The following is a 24,679-nucleotide window of genomic DNA, read 5'->3' on the forward strand; positions in this document are numbered from 1 at the left end:
GACACGTTGTTCGTATGTGACACGTCGTTGTCGTCGGAGGACTTCGATGTGTATCTCAACGTAGTCCATCCTGTGCCAGTCTCTTCGTCTCTGCATAGCTACAGCAACCTCCGTCCACTTTAAAATGCTTACTGTAGTCAAGCCCTGGTGTTAGTCTACAATTTTTACGCCACCACACTTCCCCCCACTATCGAATTAATTGCTCCTCGGTGCGTCAGAGTAGGTGCTATCAACCTATTCCTTCTTTTACTCAAGTTAGGCCGTAAATGTGTTTTTTCCCCAATTCCATTCAGCACCTGCTGATTAGTTACTCGATTTACTCCTCTAATATGTTTATCCTACATGTTTCACTTAGTATAAGGCTACGCTCCAGACAATTATTTGCAGAAAATACTTCGTATCACTTAAATCTACAGTCGATGTAGACATATTTCCCTTTTCCGGAAAAGCTTGTCTTACTACTGTCTGTGTACATTATGTATGCTCCTTTTAACGTCGTCAGTTAGTTTCTCCACAAACAGCAAAGCTCGCTGCTACTAGAACGTTGACCTCTTCTAATTCTCTCAGCATCACCTCTTTTAATTCGACTACACTGAATTGCCATTGTTTTACTTTTATCAATGTTATTCTTATAAATTCTTTCCAAAACGTTATCCGTTTAGTTCAATTGAGCCTTCACGTCCTCTGCTGTCTGTTTTTACTTCCGGCTGAAAATTAACTTCCTCTCCAGATCCTTCCTCCCAACTTCAGGAACAGAAAGAGTCCAGGTGGGCACGAACAAACAGGTCGGACACACTGCAGTAATAGGGCATTATTCACAGGGCCACGAATTGCTTTATTTCAGTCTTCAGTAGGAGAATGCATATTATGAGTGTAATGAGGAATCAATCTCTAAAGTGGCTCTACTCATGCAGAGATTTTTTCGCCTGTGCTGTAATAACATTCTGTGCTAATTTGACCGTGTGCAATGAAAATGCTACCATTACGGGACGCACTGTAATAACAATACCAATAATATGATATCAGTCTTGGTTAGGAGAATGGAGATCATTCAAGGAACGTGAAATCAATAACCAAAGTGAGTCGATGGAGAGGTTCTATTTCTATAGTGTAATAACGTCTGGAATAATCTGCCTTTGTGCAACGAAAGTGTTGCTACAACAGGACGTAATCTAATAACTAAACAAAATGAGCTAACCATTTCCCTGAATCATGTCCAGTGAAAAGCCGCTAAATGACGTAGTTGGAGATACACTTATTCAGTTATTGTGCTGCTTATGGTCAGCGAGTAAAATCAATGGCATTTTGTGTGTGTGTGTGTGTGTGTGTGTGTGTGTGTGTGTGTGTGTGTGCGTGTGTGTGTTTTAATGACCGGGAAAATCACGAGTGACTTATAATAGCCACCATTTCAGGATTTTTATTCGCTGAGTATGTCCATGTAAAGGATAATGTAAATGAGCAGTCCGTCATAAACGCGATCTGCCACGCCGTATATTGCTTCTAAAAATCACTTTTTTTTGCCGTTGCGGATAGGGGAAAGTATGCTATATAGTGAAGCACTTGCCTTTGAAATACTCTGTTGTACCAAATTCGGCCAGAATTTAAATGCCAGGCTGAAGATAGGCTATTTGTTATGGCGAACATTTTGGATGTGGTGTTTAGGTGGCCTTCACGCTCAGAAACAGAATTCGAGACACAGACAATTACAGCCCCAAAACGCAAAGAATACTATGCAGGAAGTGTCATTCGCCCAGAGTAGGTTAAAGCATCCAGTGGCATAACCGCGTAGCCGGCCGAAGTGGCCGTGCGGTTAAGGGCGCTTCAGTCTGAAACCGCAAGACCGCTACGGTCGCAGGTTCGAATCCTGCCTCGGGCATGGATGTTTGTGATGTCCTTAGGTTAGTTAGGTTTAACTAGTTCTAAGTTCTAGGGGACTAATGACCTCAGCAGTTGAGTCCCATAGTGCTCAGAGCCCATAACCGCGTAACAGACACTGAACCTCACTCAGCGGGATTAAGGTTTCGTTCCAAATGAATTTATTTATAAAACCTTTAAACATAGTTTAGAACAGAAACTGAGGAGAACTACAAGTTGCTTTTCAGCAAAACTGTAATTTCAGTATTACGATGATACTTTCACTGAAAATCTTTAAGGATTTATAGCTTCATCGTTTGCTAATGACTGTTTCGCTCTTTGAGAGTTACCGTACCCCATATCTATTCATATTGTAAGGTGTAGTGTGTCTCTACTGGGGTGCAGAGTATTATCTTTCTCTGGCGACATTATTTTTCATTTCGCATGTAGAAAGTTCAATAAGAAGTAGGTTCAGAGCTTTTCGCACGTGATGAGCCAACAGTAGGGATGAGAAAGAAAAATAACTACCAAAAAGATTTGAACCTATCTTTATACCGTGAGGTGACAGAAGTCGTGGGACACCTCCTAGTATCGTGTCGGACCTCCTTTTTCCCTGCGTAGTGTAGCAACTCCACGTGGCATGTACTCAAAAAGTCGATGGAAAAACCCTGCAGAAGTATTGACCCATGCTGCCTCCATAGCCGTCCACAGTTGCGAAAGTGTTGCCGGCGCAGGATTCTGTGCACGAACTGACCTCTCTATTATGTCCGATAAATGTTCGATGGGATTCATGTCGGTCGATCTGCTTGGCCAAATTATTCGCTCGAACTGTCCAGAATGTTCTTCAAACCCATCGCGAACAATTGCGGCCTGGTGACATGGCGCATTGTCATCCATAAAAATTGCATCGTTATTTGGGATTATGAAGTCCAAGAATGGCTCCAAATGGTCTCCAAGTTGCTGAGCAGTTAATCATTGGTTCATTTGGACCAGAGGACCCATTCCATTCCATGTAAACACGGCCCGCACTATTATGGAGCCAACACCAGTTTGCACAGTGCCATGTTGACAACAGTGGCTGCGTGGGGTCTGCGCCACATTCGAACCCTACCGTCAGTTCTTATCAACTGAAATCGGGACTCATCTGACCAGGCTATGGTTTTCCAGTCGTCTAGGGACCAACCGATACTGTCACGAGCCCAGAAGAAGAGCTGCAGGCTATGTCGTGCTGTTAGCAAAAGCACTCGCGTCGCTCATCTGCTGCCATAACGCCCACACTGTCGAAACGGATACGTTCGTGGTACGTCGCACATCGATTTCTGCGGTTATTTCACGCGGAGTTGCTTCTCTGTTAGCACTAACAACTCTACGCAAATGCTGCTCCTCTTAGTCGTTAAGTGAAGGCCGTCGGCTACTGCGTTGCTCGTAGTGAGATGTAATGCCTGAAATTTGGCATTCTCGACACACTCTTGACACTGTGAATCGCGGAATATTTGATTTCCTAATGATTTCCCAAAAGGAATGGCCCAAGCGTCTAGATCCAACTACCAGTCCGCGCTCAAAGTCTGTTAATTCCCATCGTGTGGCTAAAATCGCGTCGGAAACATTTTCGCATGAACCACCAGAGCAGCAGTGATAGCTTCGCCAATGCACTGCCCTTCTGTATCTTGTGTACGCGATACTACCGCCATCTGTTTATGTGCATATGGCTGTCCCATGATTTCTGTCAAATGTTCTAATGTGTGTGTTAAATCTTATGGGACTTAACTACTAAGGTCACCAGTCCCTAAGCTTACACACTACTTAACCTAAATTATCCTAAGGACAAACACATACACCCATGCCCGAGGAAGGACTTGAACCTCCGCCGGGACCAGCCGCACAGTCCGTGACTGCAGCGCCTTAGACCGCTCGGCTAATCCTGCGCGGCTGACTTTTGTCACCTCAGTGTAGTTTTCTTATTATCTGAAACATTGACTTATAAAACTTAAACAAGATCCATTATAAATATGGAATGATATGAGGGTTATCCAGAAAGTAAGTCCCGATCGGTCGCGAAATGGATACCACAGTGAAAACCTGATGAAGCTTTGCACAGATGTACTGGGTAGTGTCTCTTGTATGACCGTCGATCGCATCAAGACGCTCTTTTCAGTTGTGAGTGCACTGTGAAGGCTTCGCCTTAATGAATGCAGCCCACCTAACACAGCTGCCACGCACGTCCTTCTTCATGGCAATTCTCAGCCGCACTCTCCAGGGTAAGTGAAGACGCTCCTGCAGCCTTTTCGATGGGAAGTGTTCGGTCCCCCACAACACAGCCCTAATTGGCTCATCCTGAGTATCATCTCCGTTCATATGAAACGCTGGATACGAAGACACCACTTCCCACAACACAGCCCTAGTTGGCTCATCCTGAGTATCATCTCTGTTCATATGGAACGCTGAATACGATGACACCACTTGGGCGCAGGCTACGTGCTATAGACCAGCGTAGAGAATTATCGGAAAGCACAGGCGGCTGCCTTCTGTGACGATGGTGTTGGAAATTTGGTATAACGCTCCGACAGATGTCTAAGTCGGAGCAGCGACTATGTAGAGAAGTATCTGGAAAGTGTAGCTGACTGTTGCACATAAAATGTTTCTGATTTTCACTGTGGTTTCCATTTAGGGACCGATCGGAAGTTACTTTTGGACAGCCCTCGAATTATTGGTACTATGTACCCAAAGCTTAAAAGAATTTAAATTAAATATTTGACCTGGATAGCTACTTCGCGACTTTCTGAAAGATTGTTTTCGAAAGCAGGGTATATGCTAACTGAAGTGAAACTTTTTTCAAAAAGGATGTTTTCGCTGTCGGTAGACAAAACATTCTGGGTTTTTTAATACATTGCTGTACTTTTGGATTAATGAATAAGTTATCAAATATAGTTGCATATTGGTTTCCATGCCATTCTATAAGGTCACCATTTTATCGTGATGTGAAGCAACATCTATCCTTTCGGGTTTATTATTTTCGGCTATGGATGTTCACATGTCCGTGTTTGTATCTAAATGAGCATTAGATGTTCACATATCCGTGTTTGTATCTAAATAAGCATCGGCGAACTGCGACCATCCCTAACAGATATTAGTTCCTAATCTGTTCGTAGTGGAGCGCTGCTTCCCGTCTTTGCACTTCTTGACTCTTAGCATACTTCCAAAAGTTGTTGCGCTTCTCACGTAACCACAGACCGAGTAGTGTCTGCGTCTGTGGATTGATTGGTGACCATCAGTGGGTGACCGCAAAAATAAATTGAGCGATTAGTTGTTGCCATTCCACAACAAACACTACCACGTGGTACTCAGTTATGTGAACCACATTATGGAGATTACTTTGAACATCACCACGATCTTCATTTTCAGGGATCATGCGTGAAGCCTGTTTTTCTTCCCATGTCGTCATTCATCTATTAAATCGTTTATTGGCTCAACTAATAACTCTCTTCTAATTTGTATAAAGTCTTTTTATTTTATTTTATTTTGTGTGTTCTTTCAAAGCTCTTAGAAATTTCGTTTCAGATGCTGGAATCTTATTTCTCTGTCCTTTAGTATGGGTCCAGGGTCCAGACAAGTACAGGAACTGACAGAGTTAATTTTACTTTCTTTTCACATCTTATTTTTTTAAAGTTTTGTTTACAGAGTCACACATAATACAATAGAATTTGCAAGTTTTTACCTAAATCTTAATCTTCCAAGAGGGCTGAAACAGTTTGCTTTTTCTATTATCTTCTCATGTATAACAATTTGTGATATGTACGGCTGTTCTAAATGGCATTAGTTTTGTGTTGTAGTAGAGATCTTCACAATACTTTCTTGACACACTAAGCTATCTTTTGGACAGCGTTCTGCGGTTTACCTTTCATCATCATATATAATTAACTGGTCATCGGCGAATAAACAAGTGTTTATTTGTGTTTTGTGTGATATTTTTAAACTAGGGCATTGCAGGCGACACTCTCGTCTGACCTCCTCATTTACGTGGACGTTGTCAATTAGTTTTGAGCCAGCTCTGATCTTCAGTATTGTATTTTTATATACAGTATGTCTTTCAGTACGAGAATGATATGCCTGGGTTAACTTCTGTCTTCCATTACATTCCAGAGAAGTTGTCTTAGCATTCGGCCAAACGCCTTCCTATAATCTGGAAACACTATGTTGTTTCCGTTGTTATACTCTCTTTTTTCCCTGCATGTTGTTTTATAATGACGGACTGTCGATGCAAGACTTGCCGTTTCCAAAACCAGTCTGCTCCTCTGAAAGAACTACTCATTTGTGTTTTAGAGACCGTTCTGGTGCAGATCTTATACAACGCATCTACGAAATTTATACCTCTGCAATTTCTGCATTCATTCCTATTTCCTTTTTGGAGAGTAGTATAACAACGGCATTACCCCTTACATCAGAGATTTTCCTCTGCAGACAGCGAATTTATTTATTTATTTGCTGGTGGTCCTTGGACAAGCTCCACTAAGCGAGAGTCCAGTACATTATATGTTACAATTTAAAAGGAATATCCAATGACGTACACACGTACATCCAAGACTCGCATAGAATATTTATATTGGTTGTGTACATCACAGTTAAATCACGATGCGTTCAGTCGCCAAAAAGTTGTATCCATGTATATACAGTGACACATCACGCTCTGCGAGTAGTGTCTTTATTCTGGTAGGCACCATTCACTGCGGCAATTCTGTTGTTGCGCGGTGCCGCGGTGGGCAGCGGAACATGATGTGGCCGATGTCCTCCTCTGCGCCACAATCACATAGGGATCGTCAATCAGTTGTAGCAGGTAGAATTGCAGTTGGAACCGTCCGTGGTTAAAGCAGAAGCGGAACATGGTAACGAGACATTTTCTGTGGTACATGCCAAGGGAGTGCCACGGTCATGCGGGAATACTTCTTTATATAGCTACATAAGATCTTCCACAATATACTAATCTGCCGCCCCACATCTTGCAGAAGGTGCGCGTAATTAACATGTTCATGCGTCTTTGTTCCATGGCAGATGACACTCTTAGCAAGAGTTTTGACAGTTAGCGTCGACAGATGCATTGCTCCTTATACCGCGGTGCCCCTTTATGCACAGCAAGGAGATAGTCTTGTTGCGACGCTGCAGTACGATCTATGATTTGGTACTCCAGTTAATTATTGGTAATATTAACGGTATCATTCTGTATGAGTAGAAATGTTGATCACGAGTCTGTCAGAATAGTTATTTTATCCAAGCTGTCAGCATATTTACGTCTCTCTAGTACTGCTGTGAGCCCTGCTGAAGTATCGAGGTTTCAGAACAGACTCGGAACTGGCCGGCCGGAGTGGCCGTGCGGTTCTAGGCGCTACAGTCTGGAACCGGGCGACCGCTACGGTCGCAGGTTCGAATCCTGCCTCGGGCATTGATGTGTGTGATGTCCTTAGGTTAGTTAGGTTTAATTAGTTCTAAGTTCTAGGCGACTGATGTCCTCAGAAGTTAAGTCGCATAGTGCTCAGAGCCATTTGAACCATTTGAACCAGACTCGGAATTGGGCTGTATGGCTAGTCTGTTCGTCGTAATATGCGCTTCCGACGCCATCTGCAGTACTTGATGAATCTGTGTAGAGACGGTGCGAATGTTCCCAACCGCTTAGAAAGTTCTTTGAGAGTTGCAGGCTCATATTAGATTCCACGTATGGTATAAGCGCTCTGATGTGTAAATCTGTTGTTTATTCCTGTCATCTATTATGAAACACTGACGAAGCGAAACTGTTGCAGTTCGCTGACACAGTGGTGAAATATGATAGTGATGGAAGATTTTATATAAATATACTTTTACATAGTATAATTTTATATAAATCAGTATCTACCAGCGAATCATTTTCCTGGCAATATCCAAATACTCGAAAACAAAGGTACAAAAAATTGTTAATTAAGATTGTTTAAATTCAAAGAACATTTCAAATTAAATTTTTCCATCTTTATGTATTTTAGACTTTATGGAAATCCTCATATAATGTGCAATTTCGTTTACAAATTTGCATCAGCCGGAAATCGAACATGGCACCCCCATGTGGCACACGAGCATTCCATCACACAGCTATACGTTTCATCCTAATAACTTCAGTTAGTTTGGGGTGTTAAAGACACTTGGAAAACTTCAAAGTCGACGTCCTCGAGAATTTTTGAGAGTTGCATCGAACTGTTTTGCATGACTGATATTTCAGTTCTGTACTTCTGTACAAAAATTCGATTGTTTAAAGAACATTACGATTTGCGTTTTTCCATCTTTATGTATTTTACGCTTTACGGAAATGGTAGCAGAAAATGCCACTTCGTTTAAAAATTTGCATCAGCCGGGAAGGGAACACGCCACCACCAAGTGGGACGCGAGGATTCTACACGTTTCATCTTAATAATTTCACTTGGTTTGGGGTGTTATAGACAGTCGCAAAACTTCAAATTTGACTTTCTCGAGAATTTTTGAGAGTTGCAACTGTTGTGGGTGAACTGATATTTCAGTTCTGGCGTTCACGTGCCATAAATACAAAGAAATACAAAAATCCGGTTCCCGTGTGGTTTCTTTGTTATCCAATTTCCCGAAGGGTTTCGTTACTCCTTTAACACGTTGTATCTGATTAGTATAAAATCCAGAGCCTTTGTCGAGTGTTGCGCTTGGCAGCTGCTGCCCGCTGTGCCCTTACCTCCCCCTGATTGGTCGCGGGATGTTGTGTTGCAGCTGAGCTCGACGCGCTTCCCGGTGGTCTTCAAGATCGGCCACGCCCACGGCGGCCTGGGCAAGGTCAAGGTGGACACCAACAGCGACTTCCAGGACATGGCGAGCGTGGTGGCCGTCGCGGGTACTTACTGCACCGTCGAGCCCTACGTAGACTCCAAGTACGACATCCACGTGCAGAAGATCGGGCCCAACTACAAGGCCTTCATGTGAGTGTTTCTCTCCGCACCCAGTCTGCGGGACCTTGATACCAGCTAATTCTACACCTAACGGTGACAATTATTGAATTGTGTGAAATAAAATCGTCGTAACTCCTGAAGAGCAGTGAATACATGGTGTGTCGTGGGGTGATCAGTCTGTTTTTCTTTATCTTTTTTTTTTAACAATCGAAAAGCCACGATCGCTTCAATATCGCTCACTAGATGACCGGTTTCAGCTCTCTGAAGGTGCCATCATCGTATTTATGGAGGTATAACATATCAGGTTTGAGGGAGGGCTTGCATGAGTTACTATATACATTACAATTATGTACCTGAGACGTGGATTAACATTTGTAAAATGATATGGACATCATGGCACATGAGGCAAACCATCTGATAAAAATCATTGCCACAACCAATAAAAAATAATAAAAAAACTGCTCTCATGGTCGTTCTTTTAATAAAATATAAAACTGAAGTCACCAGATGAAACTACCACTGCTCGCCAACACCGGTCGGCACCATCACTGCCCTATTCCGCGCAGGCTTACCTGCTGTGATTCTAGCGGCTCACAACCGGCCACCAGATAGCGCTGTCCAAGCAGCACACACACACATTCCCACGGTATAACCACTCATTGCTACTAAAACACAACTTTACTATAACTGCTTGTCACATACCCATACAAAGCCCACATTTGCGCATACATTTCCTGTACATACTATACTCACTATAAAGTATGTCGATTACAAAGTAAAAGCATCTGAGGCACAGACATTATCCATTAGCGTCTTACAAAACTACATATTATAATTTACCTTTATTCATATAAGGACTTCAGGAATATGCACACAGAAGTGTTATGAACAGCTATCTGGTGGACGGTTGTGAGCCGCTAGAATCACAGCAGGTAAGCCTGCGCGGAATAGGGCAGTGATGGTGCCGACCGGTGTTAGGTGAGCAGTGTTAGTTTTATCTGCTGACTTCAGTTTTATATTTTATGGAATGAACGTCCATGAGAGCAGTTTTCTATTATTTTTTATTGATTGTGACAATGATTTTTATCAGATGGTCTGCCTCATGTGCCATGATGTCCATATGGTTTTATAAATGTTAATCCTCGTCTCAGGTATGTGGTTCTGTAATAATTGTAATGTATATGGTTTTATAAATGTTAATCCTCGTCTCAGGTATGTGGTTCTGTAATAATTGTAATGTATATAGTTAACTCGTGTAAGCCCTCCCTCAAACCTGTTATGTTATACCTTCACAGATCCGATGATGGCACCTTCAGAGTGCTGAAACCGGTCATCTAGTAAACGATATTGAAGCGATCGTGGCTTTTCAATTATTTAAAAAAAACTCCTAAAGAGTTTGCGTTAGGACGTTCAAACTGCACGGTTGGCCGCGGGGTTATGAGGGGAATTAGTAAGCGGTATGTGGTTTGGTTTAGCGACGAAGCTCATTTTCATGTGGATGGGTTCTTCAATAAGCAAAATTGGCGCATTTTGGGACTGAGAATTCGCATTTCACCCTCAACGGCACTGTGTGGCGTACAATGCTCAGTCACGGAATAATCGGCGTCGTATTTCTTGATGACACGTTGACTATCGAACGGTAAGTTAACGTTTTGGAAGATGATTTCATCCCCATTATCCAAAGTGACCCTAATCTCGATAAGATGTGGTTCATGCAAGACGGAGCTCGACCCCATCGAGGCAGTAGAGTGTTTGATGTCCTGGAGGAGCACTATGGGGACCGCATTCTGGCTCTCGGGTATCCAGAGGCCACTAGCATGGACCTCGATTGGCCACCATATTCTCCGGATCTGAAAACTTACGACTCCTTTTTGTGGGGATATATTAGAGACAAAGTGTACAGCAATAACTCCAAAACCACTGCTAAACTGAAAACAGCCATTCAGGAGGTCGTCGACAGCATCCAAGTTACGACACTTCAGCAGATCATGCAAAATTTCGCTATTCGTCTGCGCCACATCTTCGCGAATGATGGCAGGCATATCGATCATGTCATAACCTAAATCCGAATATCTGTAGTGACGTTTACATTTTGCATAAAGTTTGCACGCCGTAGTTTGAAACTAATTCATTTTTTTTCATATAGTTCAATAATTGTCACCTTGTACAACTGCACCTATACTCTACAAGCAGCTTTATTGCGCGTGGCGGAGCGTAATTTTTGTAACATTTACTTCCTCTATTTCTTGGTCCCTGCACAAGTGCTGCTACATACAAGGTTTATTTACAGAAGGTGAGAGATACTAATGGACGTACTGGGAGTCCCTCCTGAGAGCTGTCAGACCAATTGTCTCCAGTGTTTCAGCAGATATTTGCAATGTCGCTTTTGCAATGTGTAGCAAACAAATACTGAAGGAAGTTTATATCAGCACACACTCCGCTGCAGAGTGAAAATATCATTCTGGAAACAAATACTGGTCACCATGACTTTCGTGCGACGCCCAAAGTCGACCGAAGGCGTTGGTTTGATTACCGTTACAAACAAAATTATTTCTAAATCGGAATATTATGTGCCCATTCGATAGAGCTGTGTCAAATTATTCTAGTGCGATATTTGTTTTGTCGATACATGTCAACAGCGACAATAAAACGCGAAGAATAACCAGAGCTCCAGGAGTGACTGATCAGCGCTGCTGTATGGCGTTAGTAGTCAGCGTAGGCCAAGACAGTGGTATCGCTGCTAAAGTACTGATTTCGTGTTTTACTGTCCCTATTAAAACATATCGATAAAACAAACATCGCACTAGACTAATCTGGGAGCGCTCTGTCGAATGGGCGCGTAAAATTGTGCTTTGGAAATCATTTGTTTGCATCTCGAAATGCCGCGCGGGATTAGCCGAGCGGTCTGGGGCACCACAGTCATGGACTGTGGGGCTGGTCCCAGCGGAGGTTCGAGTCCTCCCTCGGGCATGGGTGCGTGCGTTTGTCCTTAGGATAGTTTAGGTTAAGTAGTGTGTAAGTTTAGGGACTCATGACCTTGGCAGTTAAGTCCCATAAGATTTCACACACATTTTTTTTTTTTGTAACTCGAAACAAACTGATGCTCTCCAGCGACTCTGGGCGGAGCGTGAAAGACATGACGAGCAGTGTTTGGGCTGACACCAACTACACATTCCAAAAACTAAATTGCAAATATCTACAGAAACACCAGAGAAAGCGCGCCAGATGACTCTTAGGAGGGACACGCTGCATCTAGTTTTCGAAATGGAGATGTTTAAAAAAATAAAAGGCGATGAATAAAGTTTATAAAAAAAATCTTTTGTCATCGTCTACGTTAATATTTCCCATGCCACAGTACAGTAGGTGGCGGAGGAGGTAACACTGTGCAGCACCCATCGCCCCTCCCCTTACTATTGCATTCGCAGATTGTGTACGAGATCAATACGGTCGCCATCCTGTGTAAAAGCCAGACTTTTCCTGATGTTGATTTGAGAAACGATCTGCAGATTAGTGGAACATGTGCTAAGGTTCTAGGAGTAGTTCAAATGGCTCTGAGCACTATGGGACTCAACTGCTGAGGTCATTAATCCCCTAGAACTTAGAACTAGTTAAACCTAACTAACCTAAGGACATCACAAACATCCATGCCCGAGGCAGGATTCGAACCTGCGACCGTAGCGGTCTTGCGGTTCCAGACTGCAGCGCCTTTAACCGCACGGCCACTTCGGCCGGCTAGGAATAGTTAACTTGGCTCTAGAAGATGGTGCAGATCAGACATAATGTCGAAACCTATTCAAAAAATTGGGCATATTAACCACAGCTTCTCACTATATTTATTCCTTAATGAAGTTTGTTGTAAATAATACATCTCATTTTCCAACTAACTGCTTAGTACACAGTATCAATACTAGGAATAAGAACAATATACATAAAGATTTAAAATCACTTACTCTTGCCCAGAAAGGAGTCCAGTATTCAGCAACGCATATTTTCAATAAGTTACCAGCAACCATAAAGAGTTTAGTTCCAGACAAGGCACAATGTAAACATATTTTAAAAGAATTTTTGCTGGCCAATTCCTTCTATTCCATCCATGAGTTTCTCAACAAGTGCAGTAGACCATTTTAATGAAAAGTAAGTATTAAACCTGTAAATATTAGAAGTTTAAATTTAATTCATGTACATAATTTTACTGTTTATTGACTGAGGATCATTAAAATTAATGAAACTCAAGTTTTTCTAATTACATTTTTGTAATGTGTTTATCTGACATGTTCCACACCCAGGAGGATTCCCTCTTTCATGGGTCTATGGAATGAATAATTAATCTAATCTAATCTAAGACGGCAGTCACCGAAAATTCCTCCCACTCGACTGCAGTCTGCTGCAGACCTCGGCTGTTGGCGCGCAACACGCGCAGCTTATTAACTGTGAGTGAAGTCTATAACGAAGGGGTCCTGTTGCAGGGAGAAGCTGCCCAATCCCAAGAGCCGTAAGAGTTGTTAGTGATGCATTAGTCTATTTCAAAATTTGTATGAGACTTGAAGTATAGCAAGACGTTCAGCAATGACAGGAATGACAATCGTATGTTAAGTTACTGCTTAACGGAAAAAGGACATTGCAAATGAATGTGTACATTTATAATGGACCATTATCGTAAGGCTACAAAATTTGAGGGAGGACGCCTAAATCCCATCCACAAATTTTTACTACAGTCCAATAAGTAGGATACTTTTGGTGTCGACAATTTCTGTCCCTCTGTACCTTCTTTCTCATCAAATACTCGTATAACTTGCAGTTACCCCAAGTTCTAACATGCCACAGATGACCTCACAGAGCATGCTGATACAATAGCTTCATACTTAGCAATCATTTACAACCGTTCGCTCATAGAAAGGTGCGTATCCAATGACTGCACAAGTCACAAAAATATCCAAGAAAGAAAATAGGAGTAATCCGCTGAATTACAGATCCATATCACTGGTGTCGATTTGCAGTATGGAATATATACTGTGCTCGAGCATTATAAATTACTATAATGACTGAAGCTGAATAACCTCGAAAAAACGATTTATTGACAAATAGGTAACACGAATTCAGAAAATACCGTTCTTGTGAAACACAGCTAGCTCCTTATACTCACGAAGTAATAAGTGCTATAGATGGGGCACGTCAAAGTGATTCCATATTATTAGGTTTCCAGAAGACTTTGGACACCGCTCCTCAAAAGCGATTTCTAATCAAATTGCGTGTTCATGGAGTGCCGTCTCAGTTGTGTGACTAGATTCGCGATTTCCTGTCAGGAAGGTCATAGTCTGTAATAACTGACGGGAAGTCACCGAGTAAATAGAAGTAATATCTGGCGTTTCCCAAGGAAGTGTTAGAGGCCCCTGCTATTCTTGATCTGTATAAACGATTTAGGGGACAACCTGAGCAGCCCTCTTAGATTGTTCGCAGATGATGCTATCATTCACCGTCTTGTAAAGTCATCACGTGATCAAAACGAATTGCAAAATGATTTCAATAACATATCTGTGTGGTATAAAAAGTTGCACATGACTCTAAATAATGAAAAATGTTTAATCATCCATATAAGTACTAAAAGGAACCCTCTAAATTTCGGTTACACGATAAATCACACAAATCGAAACGCTGTAAACTCAGCTAAATATTTATGAATCACAGTTACAAATAACTTAAATCGGAAGGATCATATAGATAATATTTTGGGGAAAGACTGTAATAGTATTGGAACAAAGCTGTTTCTATCCCAAAGTATCGTTATCCAAGATGGAGGCGATGACGTCTTCCAAGATGGCAGTCGTGACAATCATCTAATGACATCATCCTGAATTTTGGCAGGAAGATAGGTCAACTGGGCTACCTCCACTAACCTAACCCCCTCCCCCAGAAAATGGCGGGAAGTTCAAATTCCATCAGGATAATGCAGCCTCTACTAACATAAGAAAAATGGCTGGAAAGAAAGGGCGGTTGGGCTATCTCTACGAACCTAAGAAAATGGCGGGAAAGAAAGGGCATTTTCATGCACCAGTCTTTATTTAAACAAATTGATGCAGTACAGCCATCCAATGTGTTCGCCACGAGGTCTGGAGTTCAACACAGCAAGCAAGCTGGTCCGGACCAGAAACACTAACATGTTTGTGCCGAGGGGGGACGAGCCCGAATTTGTAGAAAAGCTCTGAGAGTGACTTCGGTCCACCAAGGGCGCTCTGGTCACCCGCTTTGGTTGGATGACCGCCGACCTCGCAGTGAAATATCTAGTGCTGCAAGGAGTGTATACGGTGCAGTCTGTTTTCGCGGTATATGTACGAATTATGTAAAAGGACTGATTTTGAATGGCGTAGGATACGAATTGTATATTTACTACATCGACACGGTTCAAATGGTTCAAATGGCTCTGAGCACTATTGGACTTAACATTTGAGGTCATCAGTCCCCTAGAACTTAGAACTACTTAAACCTAACTAACCTAAGGACGTCACACACATCCATGCCCGAGGCAGGATTCGGAACTGAGACCGTAGATCGACACGGTACACAGTGATATATTGCTGGGTTGGAGAACTGTTTTGCTCTCTAATTCAAGCTGCATTCCTCAGTGGGAGAGCAGTGTAATTGAGTAAGAGTCTTTCGTATTTGACGATCTGTAGGGCATGTTTCAGGGTTTAATTGTCGGTGCAATACTGTGTTCCGTACAAAATACAATCATAATGCTCTATTCATTCACAAGACATCCTTTGTGCCGGGACGCAGGAGCGTCTTCAAACTGATTTCAACAAGAAGGAGGCAAGGTACGTATGGAAAGTTCTGAGAAAGCAAGTGTTCAAAGACAAGCTGAAGCAGACCATCCATCTCTAGTGGGGATGCCGTAACTCATCCACCACTGTGCCATTAGGACATCTGGAAACCTGTAGCTGTAGGATACCAAAAATTCCGGTCATTTTTTCTCTTCTGTAAGACAGTGCTTCGAATTCTGTTTGCGTAATTGTTCTGATTTCCTCCCGTCTGTGCTTAGACAGTGCTCTCTTTCCAAACAACAAGAATGCTTTTATGATTAATGGTGTTTTCGCGAGCGTGCACAGGCTTTTAGCGGTGAGAACATTTAACGTTTCTGAGACGTACATTGATAGCAGCTCAAACATTTTGCGCCATGCGTCAGCCATGCTGTGTATGCTTGCATGGCTAGACGCAGCTTGCATACTCCGTTAGGGAACAATGCACCCTGTGCTATTCTGTGATGTCAGTACCTATTGGTATCACGCCAGCAATGGTAAACACACGTGCTACCCAGAGGCGTCTTGCATATGGGACTGGCGTGAGCGAGCCTTGGAGTTCTGTGACGTCAGAATAACACTTGAAGAACTCTAACTCGAAGTCCATACTATATAAAATCGATGTGTGCAATCAGTATTTCATTTAGCACTATGGTTCTGAACAATGGTCTTAGACTGTGGCTATGCAAATGGGGACAGTACTGTTTATTTCGTTCTCTTCCGCCTACGTTTGGTAAATATCACTCTTTCTGTTATTATTTACTTAGTAGGAGATCTGTTCCTCTCTGTCTTGCCTTACTCGACTTCCCTGTACTCGCGAACATGTCATATTTGTCGCTAGCAGCAAGTACTGTCGATCTGCGTGAGGGCTCCTTTAGCTGACGGAACTGTTTCTGGACTCTTTTAATTGATTATTTAAGGCAAGAAAAGCTAAAGCAAAGGTTGCTTGGAATTAAGGTCTGACTACCCAGGATAAATTCTCTAATATTTACAAAACATTTATTTCAACCCAGAGACGTGTTACAAGGCAATTTGGCACTTAAACACTACCAAAATTGAAACGCACGATATACAGGGGATAGGCAAAATAACGTGAACAGCTGTACATACTTGGGAATGGTTTATTACTAAGGGGTTGACCCCCATTTGCCCGTAATACAGCTGTGATTCTCCTTGAAATACTGGCATATGATCATGGTATAGTCTCCAGTGTAATGTTATGGCACTCTTCGAACAGAACCTCTTGTAACTCCTGTAGTGGCGGCGAGGAAGGCGGAAATCTGCTCCGGAGTGTGCGGTCCAATGCCGCCCACAAGGCTTCGATGATGTTCAAGTCCGGGGACTGTGCTGGCCATGGAAGATGCTGCAGTTCAGTTGCATGCTCCTCATGCCTCTATTGTACTTTCCTGACTGTGTGAATGGGTGCGTTATCGTCCTGAAATACGGAATCATTGTTTGGGAACAACATTTGATCACCTAAAATATTTACATAATCGTTAGCTGTAACACAGTCTTTGAGACCAATGATGGGACCAGCAGAATACCATGATATGGCTGCCCACATCATCGCACTTCGACCACCATGCTTAACCGTTGGAATCAAGCAATCAGGATTGCGACTTTTTATGGCGTTCTCCAGACGTGAACTCGGTCCATTGTTGGATACAACGAAAACTTTGACTCGTCGGACCATATGACGTATTTCCACAGATCAGCGGTCTAGGATTTATGCCCCTGACACCTTGTTTACGCTTCTTTGCGTTGGTTGTCGTTACTAACGGTTTCGGTATAGCAACTCCACCATGAATATCCGCTTTATGGAGTTCTCGGAGGAAAGTGTCGATAGACACGGGGTCTCGAAGATGGCTGGTGAGCTCTGCAGTCACTTTAGCCACCGTAGTTTTGTGTTGTTTTGACACAATTTGTATTAACGTACGATGACCTCTGTATTAACGTACGATGATCTCTGTCATTTAGTTTTGATTTGCGCCCACTATTATTCACACGATTATGTCTTTCCATGTTTTGTGTAGACTGTCATGACTGTTGAAACAGTTGCTCTTGAAACATTCAATAAGTTGGCTGACTTGGTTACTAATGCTCCAGCTGATCCAGCCCCCACAATCTGCCCTCTTTGGAACTCTGTTAGATCTTTCGCTGCACGTCGACCTCGGCGCCTGAATGCAAATACGAAGTGTGCACTACTCGTAAACACCGTGCACTGTTCGTAGTTCGTACTCAATAGGCACAGTCCAGCGCGACACGTGCCTTCCTTAGCTGCGTTGTTGACCGTCAAACACAACCATCCTATTAGTATCACTGTTCACATTGTTTTGCCTATTCCCTGTATATACAAGGTGGTCCATTGATCGCGACCGGGCCAAATATCTCACGAAATAAGCGTCAAATGAAAATGTCGTTACGCGTATTGCCAAATGCATTGAGGTTGACGGACATCATTTTGAGCATTTATTGCATTAATGTGGTATTTACAGGTAATCACGCTGTAACAGCATGCGTTCTCAGAAATGATAAGTTCACAAAGGTACATGTATCACATTGGAACAACCGAAATAAAATGTTCAGACGTACCTACGTTCAGTATTTTAATTTAAAAGACCTACCTGTTACCAACTGTTCGTCTAAAATTGCGAGCCATATGTTCGTGACTATTACAGTGCCATCTATCACAAAGCGAAAAAAGTGGTCCAACTGAAACATTCATATTTGTTTACGTACTACACGAACAGGTAATAAAAAATGGGGGTTCCTATTTAAAAAAAAAAAAAAAACAACAACGCAGTTGATATCCGGTTGATCTATGGCAGCGCCATCTAGCGGGCCAACCATAGGGCCATCTGGTTTCCCCATTCAAGCTAGACGAGTTTCGTTCTTTGTAGTTTTTTCGTTTGATGCTCATTTCGTGAGATATTTGGCCCGGTCACTATCAATGGACCACCCTGTATATATATACGAGATAATAAATATTTTATTATTCTTTTGAATCAAATTCGCTGTTAGTAAAATAATCTTTAAAGAGAAGACATACCTCAAATCCGTATTATTTATCTCAAACTTTAACTGTCTCTAATTTAAATGCACTGAATATAAAGTGCAGGATGACATCGCGTAGTGAGAGGATTTAAATTTTGTTACAGCAACTCTGGAGTAGTAAGTTTCAAAAAAGAAAAGAAATATCTCATACGATAAAATTCCAAAACAAATCTTAAGCTATACGTTAAATTCAGTCAGTATAAAAAAAGGAACAAACTTAACCCATAATAACTTGAAATCTGACAACGTTAAATACGTGTTTTACTAGATCAAAATTCTGTGATTTGAATAAATTTTAAATGGAAAACAAAGAATCGAAGGTAGACTCAGACTCTATAGAATAGAACAGAAGTTGCTTCTCGCCACTGCAACATCGGCCGTCGCGCCTCAGTTAAAAGGAACGGCAGCTTGGCAGTGATAAACAGTGACGTGAACGGTTCTTGGTAATACAACACACCAAAATTCCAACTAGACACACACAGTGAACCGGTCTCTGTAACATAGCAAATGAATGTAATAAGATAACCTCCAACAACGCTTTAGCTAGAACCTTCAGAACTAAGAAGCACTGGGTGGTTATAATTAAACTTTCCCTATTTAACATGTTATAATAGGGAAACTAATTACCGTACCAAACTTGGTAGTATCAATATATTAAAAAACTAGAAACCCGCCTCGACTACGAAAAAAGCACCTAGTGTTTACCAAGGTTTCGGTGTAGATAACTACTCCTTCTTCAGAACAATAAAACCCACAAGTGCCTAAGAAGATCTTTGTCAATGATTAAAAGAACACCATGGCTATACATTTATAAACGAAAAAGGTGAAACACAAACAGTACATATGTACAAAGTCTAAACCGTTACTTAACTTAATGGTGTAACCTTCACCTCACACCGGCTTATGTTCGATGGGCCACGACCCGCCATACACTGCAGCTGACGCGCTGCAATGTTGAAGGTTCTTGGTAGCATTAATGTCCTGAGTATGGGGTACATGATTTCAATGTGTCACAGCGCCACAGTCCAGTCCCTGCCACCGGGTGCCGTGATCAGTCATCATGCCACACACCTGACCATTCGCAGTGCACTTGTTGACGTGTCAACATGAGGGTGGGGAATTATTGGCAAAGCTCTATTATCAAAACAACAGTAATGCTGCAGCTGCACTTCTAGAATGTTGCCGGCTGAAAGGATTACGGAAGGGTCCTCTTTCTCCAACTGCTGTGCGGAAGATGATGAAGTAGTTCGAATAAACTGGAGAGCTGGGCGTCGCTCCGGAAAGTGGTCGACGACCGGTTGCACCACAGGTGGTTAATGAAATCGCCATTGCTATGGCAGACAACGCTGCGCGCAATTCCCGATCGTCAGGCAGTGTGCGTGCTGTGTCACGACAGTTGAACATCCCGTGATCCACTGTACGGAAGGTGCTTCGCGTCTTTCTCAAATGGTATCCGTACAAGATATATATCTTACAGCAATTTGCACCACAGGACGCACAACGACGTGTTGACTTCGCTCTCCACTTTCTCGCGAGGATTGAAGTTGACGAGGGCTGGTCCTGGAGGACACGCGAAGCTCATTTTTCTCTGATGGTTGAGGTGAACACAAAGAAGTGCCTAGTGTGGGGATCTTCACCTCCAGCCACTGTGCATGAAGTTCCTCTGTATGGTGAACATGTCACCGTATGGTGTGGCTTCATCATTGACCCATTCTGTTTTGGACAGGTTGGCGCTCAAGGACCAAGGAAGTGCAGTATGACTAGCCAGCGTCACTGTGATGTGCTTCGCCAGCAGGTCATATCCGCCGTACAGGAGAGAGACGCATTCAACCCAACAGTTTTCATGCAAGATGGGGCCCTATCGCACATCGCTCGTGAAGTTCACCTGCTTCTCCGAAACACATTTGGAAACGATCGAATTATCAGCCGATCGTTTCCAAATGCTTGGCCGGCACAATCACCTGATCTCACTCCCTGTGATTTCTGGTTGTCGGGCTACATGAATGGCAGGGTCTACCAGAGGAACGTTCACACATGTGCTAATCTGAAGCGCAGCATACTAAGAGAGGTAGCCAGCATACCTACGGACATACTTCGTTCTGCTGTGCAGAATGCAATCCTGCGCTTTCAGACTCTTCTGGACACCGATGGCCACCATATTGAGCCCCTTTGGCAGCAGTAATGGCACCGGTATGTAATGGTATGATGTGCCGTAGCAGCAGATTAAAAGTGTTTCAATTGAATATATTCTGCATTATTACTCTTCCCCGTGTTCTTGACATGAATGCTACCAAGTTGGGTACTCATACAGTAGTTAGTTTCCGTGTTATAACGCGTTAAATAGGGAAAGTTTAGTTATAACTACCCGGCACAACCAAGCACAACTCATGTCAGACCCGGACAAAAATTTCAATGTACGTCAAAGGGTGGCAGCTCGTTGCCAAAGAAATGTGAGTATAGCGTCCATAGACGCAGCTCAAGTTTGCTTCAAGTTAACCACTAATCCGAACGGCTCACAGACACGCGGAGCTGATCAGCAAGCGCTAACACCAGTAAATAACGTCACCATAATGCGAGCACGACGGGAAGTTAACCAGGAATCACTGGCCAACACCGTTATGAACTTTAAACAGAAACCGTCACCAGACGTGATGGTGGTGGCACACTTTCACCGGTGTTGTTCTAGGCCTCTCGTTTGACAGCGTCCTTATACAATCTAAAGGATTGCCTCCAAGGCCCTCAGGAGCGTCTTCGGCAGAAAATTTCCTTTCTAGAACTTCCTAGCCGAATTTGATTGACCCATACTAAGCGACTACTGGCCATCCATGTGTCGCCGTTTCGATCCACTCGCGCCCTGACTCTAAGAGTACAATACTGGACGACCGCGTACTCTCCCTTGCACAGTCGCGGCAGGTGTTTTGGTTTGTTCCGACCACCTCACTGCCCTCAAACAGTGAGCGACAGACAGCGCGTTGAGTCCTAAGGAAAGATCTTCGATGTCAAAAGATCGACTCGAGCGGACCACGGCTCAGTTTTCTGCACGCATTCTGGCAAAAAGCCCATCTCCGGCGGGTTAGCCCTCAAGCAAGCAACTAAAAAGTGGGATTCCTTGCTGTTATCAAGACTCTTAGTTTTAGTTCGATATTATTCTCCGTCAGTTAGCTAAAAAGTTTGGAAACGGAAAAAATAAATTAGTAGATTGGTCTTCGCATGGGAACAAGGCCCTCTCTCTGGATCCGAACATGGCTCCTTACAGGGGGTGACTAGTAATATTTTGTCCAGCGAAGTCAGGAAACATACGGCAAGTTGAAAGAGAGAGAGGTGAGAGAGGGACGTATTTATACGTCCGTCTGATAACCCTCTTCTCTTGAAAATTTTTCTCCTTTTATACCTCCTCTGTGTTACCACAGATGACGTGTCACTGCTCTCATTTGTACTACGATTGCAGTACACGCGAGGTACCTATTTGTTTCCACCGCCCTGAGTGTAATACATAAGGTCTAATAAATGTTCACCAACCTGCAGTTTTCTATAATTGTTGTCCCTTGCGCAGAAAACAGCACGTAGGTCGTGAATTCGTTATCTTGAGGCAGTAAGGAGCTCTTAGCGAGGTATTGATATTATGAGAATAATTAAATTTTCAATCAGTTTTTTTTTATATCGGATGCCACTCGCTTTTTATTGCTACGAGAAACTGCACAATTACATTCCACTTCAGAGTCACAAATAATTCCCACTCTTCAAGAAATTATTGAACTGTGTATTTCCGTAATTACCATCACACTATTCTCAAGTACGTGTGCTTATGACCATACATTGCTAATAAAGTCTTAACCTGATGGCCGGCAGCTGTGGCCGGGCGGTTCTAGGCCCTTTAGTCCGGAACCGAGCGACTGCTACGGTCACAGGTTCGAATCCTGCCTCAGGTATGGATGTGTGTGATGTCCTTAGGTTTGTTAGGTTTAAGTAGATCTAAGTTCTAGGGTGCTGATGACCTCAGATGTTAAGTCCCATAGTGCTCAGAGCCATTTGAACCATTCTTAACCTGATGCTGACCGCAGCAGACAACATGTCTGTCCTCAGAAACTGGCAAACCACATATAATCTTACAGCCGAACCACTTCGCGCGCCTTCCAAGTTAGGTGCGAGCCGAAGATCACCGAAGTGCTTCGTCTGCCTTTTCGTTTGGCCGTTGTTTATTATTCTGATGGTTATTAATACTTGTAAAATAATGGAATGATAGCACGCTATTGAGAGGTTTTAATTTGAAATGGAAGTAAATACGCTGTTTTGTTTGTCTAATATTAATAACAGAAGATTAGCATTTTGGCGCAAAACTTCCGAACGCAGCAACCAATCGCGCAGAAGGACCACAATTTAGACGGTCTTTCTCACGATATAAGTACCGAATAGCTCATCTTTCATCTGAACCTCACACCACATTACATCATCTTGACACTGCTGCCTTCTCAACTGCTCTAAGAAGAGCTTCTTGTACCTGAATACGATGGCTGCAAAGTCAAAAATATTACAGATGTATACAATGAAGGCTTTCACGACCGGATGTTTCAGCTGCCGGAAAGTCTTTCGGGTTGTATGACCGTGGTCCATGGAACTCTTCTATCCCTGACGTTTCGTCCAAAGCTACGTTGGACATCTTCAGAGGTGCTCCTGGTTGTCTTGCCAACAGTCAGCAAGACAACCAGGAGCACCTCCGAAGACGGCCATACCTTACAAATGTATGCCTTTATTTGTCTGATTTAAACCTGCGTCAGAAAGATAAAGTTTGAAACGTCCCCTTAGAAAAATTAATGAATTACTATGATGATAAACCTCTACGTTATTTGATTTTCAAATATCTGAGCAAAACTGAACGTACACAGACACTCTCTTTACTTATCCTGATCAACACTAAACTGACACACACTATTTTTAGCGCAACGCAATCTGACTTTCAATAATCCCTACAAAAGAATGGCCCGGACTAACATTAACATACCTTTCACGAATCACTTACCTCACAAAAATCTTCGTTACTGGAACTACTGCAATACAGCGAGCGCCAATACTGCCAGCTAAATAAAAGATTCTAACTACTGAAGGCACTAACTACTGGTAGGCATAGTTAGCAAATGAAAGATTTTGACAAAGAACAAACAATGTATTTACCTTCATAGTGTTCAAAAGTCATAATATTTATATCAGATCGTGACATCCAGTCTTACAAATTTACTCTCTCTGATGGACACACGTCCAGATCATCCGCTCTCAAAACTCCGCCATCTCACTCCTCACATCCACCACTGCTGGCGGCTCACCTCCAGCTGCGCAACACTACGTGCTGTTCACATCCAACTGCCCAACACTACAATAGAGAATTCCAACAATGCAAACCAGCCACAGACTGCACACAGCACAGTCAGTGATTTTCATACAGAGCGCTACGTGGCGTTACCAATATAAAAACCTAAACAGCCTACTTAGAAGTTGTCTCTCGTTCTGACAGGCGCAAGAGCATATCCGGCAACTGGAAGACGAACACGGGCTCGGCGATGCTGGAGCAGATCCAGATGACAGACCGGTACCGCATGTGGGTGGACGAGGTGTCTGAGCTGTTCGGCGGGCTGGACATCTGCGCGCTGGAGATCATTGTGGCCAAGGACGGCCGCGAGTTCATCATCGAGGTGAACGACAGCGCGCTGTCACTGATGGGCGACTCGCAGGAGGAAGACCGCCGCCACATTGCCGAGCTAGTCGCACACCGCATGCAGGTGCGTAGCGCGCAGCAGCGCCGCCGCTGCCAGTGAGCGAGCAACGAACTACGCACGCTGCGCTGTCCCCGAATACTGACGAAGGAGAAATAGGGGATAAAATCCGTGTAGTCGCTAGGAGGGAGCGCCGAGAAACAACACACTAAAAATTCATGACCGGGAGGAGGTGGGCGCTTTGATGGGAGAAGGGCGGGCGGTGGTTGTCGGGGGATGGGGAGAAGGGTCGGCGGAGAGGCGAGGGTAGGGTTGTTTCAAAGTCACTTTTTTACGTTTTTCATGA

At 43.2% G+C, this 24,679-nt stretch overlaps 1 protein-coding gene across 1 annotated transcript in view; it reads left to right on the top strand.

Annotated features, from left to right (window-relative positions):
- LOC126412127 (synapsin) overlaps positions 1 to 24,679 on the top strand; it is an 861,195-nt gene that overhangs the window by 769,347 nt on the left and 67,169 nt on the right. Inside the window, exons 5-6 of the mRNA XM_050081568.1 lie at positions 8,605 to 8,810; positions 24,135 to 24,399. Coding sequence (XP_049937525.1) covers positions 8,605 to 8,810; positions 24,135 to 24,399 — 471 coding nt within the window. The remainder of the gene's footprint in view (positions 1 to 8,604; positions 8,811 to 24,134; positions 24,400 to 24,679) is intronic.

The sequence above is a fragment of the Schistocerca serialis genome, chromosome 7, assembly GCF_023864345.2.
Source record: "Schistocerca serialis cubense isolate TAMUIC-IGC-003099 chromosome 7, iqSchSeri2.2, whole genome shotgun sequence".
Classification (NCBI taxonomy): Eukaryota; Metazoa; Arthropoda; class Insecta; order Orthoptera; family Acrididae; genus Schistocerca; species Schistocerca serialis.